This window comes from Symsagittifera roscoffensis, chromosome 7, assembly GCF_963678635.1.
Source record: "Symsagittifera roscoffensis chromosome 7, txSymRosc1.1, whole genome shotgun sequence".
In the NCBI taxonomy this organism is placed as follows: domain Eukaryota; kingdom Metazoa; phylum Xenacoelomorpha; order Acoela; family Convolutidae; genus Symsagittifera; species Symsagittifera roscoffensis.
Genome location: NC_087068.1, coordinates 32286663 through 32297933, shown reverse-complemented (window position 1 = coordinate 32297933; position 11271 = coordinate 32286663). Strand labels below are relative to the sequence as shown.

The following is an 11271-nucleotide window of genomic DNA, read 5'->3' as shown; positions in this document are numbered from 1 at the left end:
CACTTAAAGTGCTAACTACGCAAAGCGGTGTGGATCTTAAGCCAGTTACAAGCTACATATGACTCTCTAAATCATGGGAAATCCCTGACTGTTCCGACTGCCCTTTACTTGGTTGGTTTCCCATAGTTTTTCTTCAAAAAAATTTTGATAATTAAATTATAAATGTTGGACTGTCAAAATCCAAAAAATTCAATTTATTAAGTTTTGAATTTTATAAGGTAATAAATGTTATTGAGTCTATAAGGTAACACATGCCCAACTAGCTTGCCTGATTTCAACTCGGAACAGTTTTTTGTGCGAGAAAAAAGTCCGTTTACCCCCTCCGACAAAACTTAGAATAAAATCGATTTAAAATGATTTTTTATAGAGGTTATAAGAAATATGATAGTCGATTGTATAAAAGCCAATTGCTTAAGTAAACCAATTTGCAACAGACTTTAACTTATAACTTATTACGATTTAGATAGAATTTCGCAAGAAACCAAAAAGAAAAAATTGAACAAAATCGTATATTATTATAACGTTTGTACCAAAATGTGAGAAAAATCTGCAATCAACAATTATCTCTGTCCAGGGGCAGCTCTAGGATTTTCCCGGGGGGGGGGGGAGGAGGGATTCTCAAAAAAACTCGAAAATTTAGTCGATTTTTTTAGGTCGACTAAATTGATTTCTAAGGTCTCCAAAATCACTATAAAGACCCAATTTTGAGCAAATGTTCTGCGCCGCAGGCAAGTTTTTGAAAAAAAAAACAGAGCAAAAAGGCGTTTTAGGCTTTTTTTGGAAAAATTTGACCAAAAAATTGCTTTTTTTTTCGGCACGCGCTCTCCCCTCAAAATTAAAATATTTTGATGCCAAAAGCGCCTTTAAAAAATTTCAGGGTCAGTCGGCCAAAAACGATTATCTCAAAATAGTACAAAGGGGGACAATTTGGGTCGGCATGGGGTCGAATCCCTGAGAGATGTCCACCCCCCGTCCCTCCCCTTAAATCAACTGGTGTCTCTGTCAGTTTTAGGGTCAGCTACAGCCCTTTGAGGAGATTTGTTTACCGCAAACCAAAAAATTTCCGCGGTGATATAAAAAATAAGCAAAGTTTCATCAAGAGTCATTTTAAGATCAGAATTTTTAGTGGACATTTAAAAAGCAAAAAGAACCAAAATGTTCAAATAACCCTATTTGAAACCATTTATTTCAGATGAAAGAAATTCACATAAAAGTATCCATATTTTCTAGGTCAAATATCGGCACAATATTTCAATTGAAAAGCAAAGTTTCAACTAAAATTGTTTCAGATTAAAAAATTTTATTTCCAATCTAATAAAATTAGTTAATAGCTAGAAAAAAATCAGCAAAATCTGTATAAATGAGCAAAAAAACTACTTTAACTTATATTTAATCTGCATAGAACGTTTAAAAATTTTCAAAAAAACTGATTCAAATTTGTTTCAAATTGATTGCATTGGATAACTTTAGCGGTAAATTTTTGGATCATCTTAAATCGACCTACAATCAACTAAAATTGAGATTATCAAAGAGCTGAATTATCTGAATGAGATAATTTGATTTCTCTCTTTGTCAGTGCGGGTACGCTTTCAGCATCAAAGATAAATTTTGAGTATTAAAGTATTGAAAGAGCAAATAAGATATGCTCAAATCACGTTAATCATTACCACTTGTGAAAAGACGATTTCGATAGGTAAATTTTGTATGTTAAAGTTAAGGACTGCAATATAGAAAGTTAGTCGGAGATAATGAAATAGTGGTCATCCAAAGGTGACAGACAACTCCGAAGGTAAATTACCTGTTAGCGCCATACGGATAGGTTAACTAGATTGCAACAACTAGAATGAAATTGAAAACAAATTGTGAACTAATTTAATCACTATGACATTCCCCTTCTTGCGAGAGAATGAAAAACTAAACTTTAGATACTCGATGAAACGTAATAGATGAAAATTAAGGACAAAGTTTTAGCTAGAGTTTTGATTTATTGAGATCAACAAAGTTTAACTAAACGATTGAGTTTTCACCGCTCTACGGCATGCCCTCTCCCTGGACTTTGGAATAGTTTTTTTTCTTAGTGTAGTTTCATACTTTTTCCTCCTCTTTATTTCTTTGCGTCTTTTTCCACTTTTTGGATGTTATCAATCATGACTGCGCCCATCTTGTTCACGGCCGTACGTTTTCTTCCCGAACGTCTCGAAGAGGTCTCATCCTGTGAACTCGCCGATTCTTGGCTGGAATGTGAGACAAGCCGTTGCTTTCTCACCCGTTTCTTGTTTCCGGCCTGTGGAATATCCGATATTGCCCCAGGTGCTGCATCGTCGCGCTCCGTCTCCTTTCAATTTTCCTCCGCATTGTTTTTGTTTCGCCGGTTTGTTTCGATCTCCGCCTCTCATACAAGAGTGTAGTCCGTTGCCGTCTCGTAATTGCTCGGTAGGATTGTCGTCATTTCTATTGGCTGTACCCCCACCTGACGTTGCTTCCCTCCCCAATTCGATGCTTGCCCCCGAATTACTCCCATGCGGTTCTGTCACGTTCATTCTTGTCGTCGTCTGCGTTGCTGCTTGGCTTATTGTACGTTTCGCCACTAATGGCAAATATTTGTCCTCGTCAGAGCCCGAATTATTCTCGTTATTCATGATCCCGCTTCGTTTCGTCTTGTTTCCTGCGGTGTTTTGATAAGTGCCTGTGGTGTATTTGGAGAAATGTTGCTTTTTAAAACCGAGTGCGGAGCGATTTAGGATATTTTTCCCCACCGTAAACAGGGAATCCTAAGTACTGACCGGCTTAGCGTCTAAAATTGGATGTCTTGATAGATAATCCGCGAGGCCAATTTTAGCTACGGGTTTGTGTTCCACTTCAAAATCAAACGGTATAAGGCGATCTAGCCACCGGGTTAATCTGCTAAACAGGGTCTTTTTCTTTTTATTATTTCCATTTAGCAACGAAACTTAAGCCTTATGATCCGTGACGATTAAGAATTTCCTTCCCAAAATGTAACTTCGGAAGTATTTAGCCCCCCACACAACAGCAAGCATTTCCAATTGATTCGTTGAATACTTCTTTTCAGCATCATTGAAGTACCGAGATGCGAAGGGTATCGGCCTCCATCCATCGGAAGTAAGTTGTTCAAGAACCGCACTAAGCCCGTTACGGCTTGCGTCACAGACGATTCTTGTATCACGATGTATATCAAAATGCCGTAGTTCCACTATGTTAGCTACTTGCTTTTTTAGATTATCGAACGATATCTGACACTCAATAGTCCAGATATATTCATTTTCCGGCCTAATAAAGGGCGTAGCGGGGCCGACAATTCCGCGAGTGCTGGGAGATATTTGTGTAGACTATGGATAAAGCCCATTAACGATTTCAATTGCGAGACTGTTTTAGGGGAATTTTAGGACTCGATCGGCTCCGTTTTTCGGATTAGCGGTGTAATTCCGGCGCAAGTTATATTATGCCCCAACCATTCACACTCTTTCCGTGCAAACTGGCTCTTAGTAAGTTTTAGCGACATGTTTTCCCGATCTAATTTCCGTAAAATCTTCTTGATAGTCGATATGTGTTCGGTTTCAGTGCCTTTCGTGACAACCAGGATATCATCTATGAACCCGTGTGCCTATGGAAATTCCGATAAAATTGCATCCGTCACTCTTTGGAATTCCGCCGGCATGGTCGTGAGGCCATAAAACCCTGTCCCAAAGCGGTACGTTCCAGTTGATTTTCCCCCACTAACGAGAAACTGCATTGAACGCTTGTTTTCGGATTAATTGGCAGCTGGCCGTAAGCGTATGTGAGATCCCTTGTAGAAAAATATACGTCCCCAGTTTTCCGTTCACTTATCGTTTGCCCTACAGTATCCATGAGCTCTTTGATTTGAGATTTTTTCTTTTGGACCTGTTTATTTAGTTCCCTTGATTCTAATGCTAATTTTACTGACCCATCTTTCTTCACCGTAATTACAATTGGAGAGACAAAGTATTTGTCCGAACATTCTTCAAGTTTATCGATGTGCCCTTGCTGCAAAAGTTTACTAATTTCCTTATCGACCATGTCCTGCACTGTTATCGGTACTCTCCGTCCTTTCTGTTGTATTGGTGTTAACGTCTAAAAAAATTCCGCTTGTACCTTGTAGTTCTCAATTTTACCAACTCTACGAAAAATATTCTTGATTGCTTACTGAAATAGGTCTGAAAAGGGTCTAATGATTCCTCCACGCTTGATATCTTGGCCCCCGGTTGTTCTCCTTGAACTGACATCACCTTCTGCTCCGGTGTTTTCTGCAATATTTCTGAACCAAGATTTGTCATTAAGTCCCTTCCAATGATCGACGGTTTATTTCCTCCTATCACCTTGATTCTCACATCGATCGCCCATCCGTTCGTCTCTAGTAGCACTGTCGTCGTTCCTAACAGATGTAGGGGATTGTAGCCGTTATCCTTGAACTCATTATTCTCCGGTCTTAGCTCGTTTAGGTTTACACCTGCGGAGCCCAATGTTCGTTTTAGTTCTCCGAAGGTGAATTTTGAGATCGGCGATCCGCTATCTATACAAACACTTGTTTGCTTACCATTAACCTTAATTGGTAATTTAGCGCCGGCTACTTTCAACTTGGTTTCCTTTCTAGATTTTATGACCATAACAACAAAATCTCCTGACCTGTCCGAATCCCACGAGCGTTGCCTTTTCTTCCGCGTGTTGACCCATCCAACTGAATTTTCGTGCTGCGAAAAATCATCCTCAGAGTCTCCGATTTCGCTAACGTCCACCTCCTCCTGGTTCTGGATCAATCCCACCGCAGATCTTCCGCGGTTAGTATGCTTCCCCGACAGGTATATTTTATAGTGTCCGGTCTTTCGGCAAAAATTACAAGTCACACTCCTAGCCGGGCATCTGGACAGATATTCTGTGTTAAAGTTGGGTTGGTCGCAGTTATAGCACCTCTTAGATGCTCCCCCTCTCAGGTCTGCTTGTCCATTGAACGATCCGCGTCCGTGCTGCCTGCTATTCCGATATCCGCCTCGGATTGTCCCCACCGGTTCCGTTTTGATTTGGAACGCTCCACCGGTGGTGCCGCTGGTCGTTGCTCCCCCGGTTTCTGACACATACGTCTTTGCGTACTTGTCTCCACGCCCGTATGATAGTGCTATGCGATACATCTCCTGTGGTGTTTTTGTTGATCGACATAGTTCGTTTTGTGCCTCTCTATTGTTCATGTTTACAATAAACACGTCTCTTAAAATTCTAGTCTCCAATTATCCGAAATTGCACCGTGCTGCTGGTCCACTCAAAACCGAATGGAACTGCTCCAATGATTCTCCAATATGTAGCTTCCTTGCCAATAGCTGAAAGGTCTCGTAGGTCTCATTTCGTTCTTTCTTGAACTCAGTTTCTAGGGCATCGGTACAAGTTCGATATCAAAAATTGCTCGGCCGCCAGCCGATTTTTTCCATCTACCTCCTCCGGTAGTGCCGTAATTTGAGCTGTTGATAGCGTGCTGGCGTAGTAAAAGTTTTTCGGATTGATGTCGGGTTTGGCCACCATTCCCCATTGAAACCGAATGAACCAAAACTCCCATAGCATTGAAGGGTCGGCTAACTTAGTGGGCCAAAACAACGTAATTCCCAGTGGGTTCTCCCCACTCTGACCTATTTATTGCGCCATGTGAAAAGAAGATTTCGATAGGTAGTTATTGTACGCTAAAGTTAAGGACTGCAATATAGAAAGTTAGTCGGAGATAATGAAATAGCGGTCATCCAAAGGTGACAGACACCTCCGAAGGTTAATTACCAGTTAGCGCCAGACAGATAGGTTAACTAGATTGCAACAACTAGAGTGAAACTGAAATCAAATTGTGAACTAATTTAATCACTATAACTTTCCTTCAAAAACTGATGCGGGAAAGAAACCACGCCAAGCTCAGATTATCTTCGTTTTCTTAGGATGAAGAAAAAAAAACTATTTTTATCAAGTCAACTTATCTAATTGAAGCAATTACAACACCGATTACCGATTATAACTGTAATTGCTTTAGAAGTTCGGCGAAAAACCCCGTGTTCTGAGACAAGCTACTCTCTTCAATTTGCGGGAAAACATAATCAATTTCACATGTAACTCATCCAGTTTTTTGTTCAGATTAATGAAGTTGATAACCAATAACAATACGTTTGCTCTAGTTAACTTTTTTATCTAGACCAATTTTGCCCATCGTGTGCAAACAGTTAAGCGCGCAAATCGTTAGACAATGCGCATTTTCAACTTCTTTTTATCTGTGACGCTCAACGCGTAAATTTCAATGACTTAAGCAGGGTTTTTAAAGCCCCAGTGAAAATCGTTCTGAACTGAATCCCGGAAAGCTATTCAGGGTGTTTTCAAAACTTGTTTTTACAAACCCTCTCTCATTTCACAAATGTTTGGGTTATTGAAGTGATTCTTTTCGCAGTAGTAAGCAAAAATTTTCCAAGGTCTGAGGTTATAATTTAATGAGTTGCATTTCATCTCTTCACGCATTTTTTTGGGCGAATTAATGAAATTTCAATGCAAATTGAGCTGAACAAGCTTCTATAGTGCTGAATTAGTACAACCGGATAAATTGAATTAAAACTGAATTTTTAAACATGTTTTCAAGTTTTTCTCAAACTCGGTTATATTGGGCCCAAAATGATGATGACAAAAATCGCTTGAAACTTAACCAGTTTTTATGGTGCATTTTAAAGTTAAATTTCGAACTAAAAAAAAACAACCATAAAACAGGGTATTTTATTTGATTCATTTGATTAAGAAACTAAACAGGCTCAACTGATAACTACAACTGACAAAAAAATAACTACAACTGACCCTTAAAACTGTTTAGCTCCTTTATTTTGAACCAAATGAATTGACTCGTTTTAAACGAGTAACTTTAGTTTGAAAGTTTGCAAAACAAATTGCACCATAAAAACGTTGATAAAATTCCGAGCAATTTTCGTCCTCATCTTTTTTTGGCCGAGTATAAGCAAGTGTGAAAAAAAAGATTGAAAATTCTGTTTTAGTTCATTTTATCCGGTTGTTTCAATTCAGCACAGTATAACCTTGTTCAGTTCAAAATATATTGAATTTTCAGTAAATTGCTCAAAAAAATACGAGAACAAAAAATCCAACTCAATGATTTACTTCACAAGAACTTCACAAATTTTTGCTGTCTACTGCAAAAAAAAATCACTTCCAGGAACCAAATCTTGGTGAAATGAAAACTTTTAAAAAAAAAAAACACGTTTTGAAACCCATACTGAACACTTTTTTTCATTTCCGTCGAAAAATAACTAACTTCTAATCCAAACATCTGATCAGAAACTAATTTTGAAAATTTAAATAAAGCAGGCATTTTCTTAAATTTTTTTCTTTCTGATTTTTATTTCTGATCAAAAGTTCGCTAAATCTAGTCTATTTCTATCTAGAAAAATGCTCCTGGTGGGTCTCAAACCCCTGATCTTTTATTAGGTGGACCTTTGCGATAACCACTCGGCCACACGTTCTGAAGTCTTGTAATAATTGCAGCAAACTAATGCAAAGTAGCACTTGGTATAACAAGTGCTTATTTGCATTGTATTGACACGACTTTTTTCTATTCTCAAATCATGCAGAATAAACGTTTATCTCGTTGCGGCGGAGCAGTAAAACGATTATAAAACTTTTAAAAAAAGATTAAGTAACAATGCAGGAAACACAAAATTTATGTTGAGTTTTTTATATAAAACTTGGGCTCTTTTTCTTTTCCTTAACACAAGCATCAATTTTATGGTGTTACGAGGGGTTTTACTAGGTTAAATATGAAGATAAAATATGATTCTCATGGCCTAGTTGGTCCGTATATCAAGGTTCACAGAGGCGAAGCTGACCTTCTAGAACACTAGCGAGAACATGACAAAAAGCAACGGCTCTTTTCCAGCCCCCCCCCCCACATTTGAATTTTTTTGGGTGGAAAAGAGCTAAAGCAGCTCTGTAAATTTCAATAAAAAAGTAGAAAGAAGCCTCAAATTAGCAAATTCGACTACGTCTGAGATTCGAACCTGCGACCTAGAGATTATTAGTTTCACGCACTAATCACTCAGCCACGGACGCTTCATAGGTCACAAACACTAGCCACAAATAAAGCAGAGAACAGATGCTATGCAATTTCCAACGATACAGTGAAATTTCCAAATAAGTGAGCAATTTTAATGAACACTTTTATTTGCGAGTTAGATTATAAAAAAGAAAGTCCGTAATAATACACTAAGCTGATGGCTAGTGTAACCAATCAAAGACTGTGAACAAAAAATTTACTAGCAAAATTTTGCAGGTGGGGTGGGGAAGGACAAAGAGTCAAAATTTTGTTCAAACTAGAAGCCTTTGTTGGGTACGGGAAACACCCTGTAGAGAGCTGCAAAAAATTGGAACAGAGAAAAATTGAATACAAAGCGGAAATGACCCTTTTCAAACAACTAATGCCTGCAAAAACTAATTGCTAGAACAGACATTAGGTGTCATGGTCACCAGAAAATTGATATTTGGAAACAAAAACTGAAAAAATATATAGGCAGATTGCTCTTTTTTCTTAAATTCTGCCTGTTTAAACTTTTTGCAACTTAGTATAATCGATCCCATTTGATTCAAAAAATTATAGTTTGCAGGAGAATTACTTGCTTATCGTTTTAACATAAGACGGTTGCCCATTTTTACGGCTTTGAGTGTTTATGATCACTATTGAAACACTACAGCATTATCCAGCTGATTTTCTTCAAGCTGCATCACAACATCTCCTTGCCATCTTCATAAGTCTGATTGATAACTGATGCCGCTAGACTGAGTATGATTAACATTAATTCAGAATTCTTTATTTAACAATTGTTTTGGTGACTTAGTCCAGTTATTTTGACAAGTACTGATCCCACTTTCAACAAATCCCATGAACAAGTGAAAGAACAAAAAAACACAGAAGAAAACTATAAAAAATTCCAAATTTTTATCATTGATTTTTGTTTCTTTCAAACTTTTTGCTGTATATTTTGCGGCCGTTACTTTTTGTGCCACTTGCACAAAATATGGGTGCTCTTGATACTAATTCACAACACCACTAATGTCTATTATTGAGTATTTGTGTGGGGGTATTGTCGTGATACTAGGGGGTAAAATAAAACAACACTGAATTGACTGACTCTAACTATCGAAATAACTCTTATAATATATCTACTCTAAGTTGACTTCACCAGGACAATTTAACTTTAAAGAAACTTGAAAGAAAAGTCCTAATTTGATGAGCAGCGGAAACAGACTCGAAGCGTTTGAGAGCACTACACTGCGCATGAAACCAAAGCTAAGGAAAATTATGGAGTGTTATGTGAGTAAAAACAAAATTACAAGAGTTAGCGTGCTTGCCCCCGTCCTCTAGCTCAGGTTAAATACAAGCGACCTAACTAAAATTAGCCCTGACATGACAAGTTAGCACCCAAATGGTAAGCAATGATGATATAGCGAAATGACCGTAACCATCTTCATTGTTGCATGTGTAACTCACTGTTATCTTCTGTTATGTCATTCCCACCGCATTATTATGTAACTCGGAGAATAGAAAGAAATCGAACTTACCCAGTTGCTTTTTCACTAAATAATCCAACTGGTTCGGTCAATATTTTATTATATTTGAATGACTTATGCAAACTTGTTAGTTGTTTTCATTAAGGTACATTTTACAAAGCTTTTTCTATCTATATCTGATTACACATTTTTCAGAGGCTAGCAGCATGGTGTAAAACACTGTCTAAAATTGTTGACAATCGAATTCATAATGATTGTTTTTTGCTAGAATAAGATAACGAAGAGCAAATGGTGTTAAGAAGCTATGGGAGCCCTAAAAAATGTCTTAAAAACAGATCTAACGTACCTCTCTTGAGACGTCTGTTCCAGTTCATCTGTCCGGGAGTATCCGAGTAGTCATGCTGCAGTGCATTGGCGTGACTGGAAGATGAGTCCAGAGTGTGTTTGGAGGCTGACAGATGGCCGTCTGGGTGGTCTCTCAGAGAGCTCTGCACTGAAATGGTCGGCACACTGTGCTGTCTGTAGTTGTTGTCGTAGAAATCCTGCACCATTCGAAGACGCTCTGAAACAATTTACATTCCATTTAAACATAGCCAATAAACAGTTGGAAACGCTTCATTAAACTCAAATAAAACAAAAAAATTAACATTGGATTGAAGAAAGTTTTTTGAAACTTTTGAAAAATCATATTTGAAGTTGAGCCTATTTAAATACCAACAAAATTTTGTTTTACTGTTTCCATAAAACTATTTCAATTTCACAAAACAGGATCATTACATAATTTTAGTATTCCGCAGGGAAATCTGAATTTGAGAACCAAGAACCTTGTGACCATTTACGTTTTCTTGTGTTTTATTTCCGCTTTCTTAGTTCGATATCATAATTTCTTTTCCTTTGAAGAAAAGAGTTTAATCTGCTCTTTAAAAAGCCAAACTGGAATAGATCAAATCTGATGTGTTCAAACTTCACTAAATTTTTCCGGAAAGTAAAACAAAAAATAATCACGGCCTTCGTTCATTAAGAAGAAGAATTTATTTTTCACTCATAAGGGTAAGTAATCAAGCAAAAACTATAATATGAAGCACCAGAAACAATAAGGGGAAAGCTGACAAACCAAATTTAGCTTACAAAGCACTGCCCGTTTTACCGAATGAAATACGAAATTGAAGATCTTCAAAGAAACAGAAAATTATGTGTAAAACATTAAAGAAAATTTTGAAAAAAGTAGTTTGAATAAGCAAAAACCAGCAAATATATGGCATTATCTAGACAGGAGTGTGGCATATGGTCCGAGCTCTGTATGAATATTCAAATAAATTGTTTTATCGTAGTCGGTAAAAAACCAAATTAAACAGAGGCAAGGTGGAGCTTCGCATGCTAGCGACTACAAAACAAAACGGAAATAACAAACTAAACAAAAAACTAATTTGGGAAAACAACGAGAAAAAAAAACTAGAAAATAGTCATCAAGAAACGCAACAAAACAGCAAAAAAAACAAAATTTTAATTTTCTAAACGAGCGGCTACTAAGCCCACAATTCTTTCATTGAGCCAAAAATAGCCGCTCTAGGCCTCTCATTAATCTGAAGACAAAAAAAAACCTTACAAACTGTTGAGGTAAAAAACTTTTGAGCAGATAAAGCTTCATAACTGTAAAATTTTGCCCGACAATTGACAATATTTTCTCAATCAATCATTTTTTGGCCCTTGAAG

The 11271-nt window shown here is 37.4% G+C and overlaps 1 protein-coding gene across 10 annotated transcripts in view; it reads right to left on the bottom strand.

Moving 5' to 3' along the window:
• Positions 1–11271, bottom strand: part of LOC134850981 (protein unc-80 homolog) — a 107142-nt gene that overhangs the window by 31866 nt on the left and 64005 nt on the right. For 8 of the 10 annotated variants that reach the window (XM_063866828.1, XM_063866827.1, XM_063866831.1 and 5 more), the window contains 2 exons: positions 9905–10120; positions 9610–9624 (listed from right to left, as the gene is read on the bottom strand). In XM_063866828.1, the coding sequence (XP_063722898.1) occupies positions 9610–9624; positions 9905–10120 (231 nt within the window). The remainder of the gene's footprint in view (positions 1–9609; positions 9625–9904; positions 10121–11271) is intronic. The other 2 variants (XM_063866829.1, XM_063866833.1) reach the window with 1 other exon arrangement.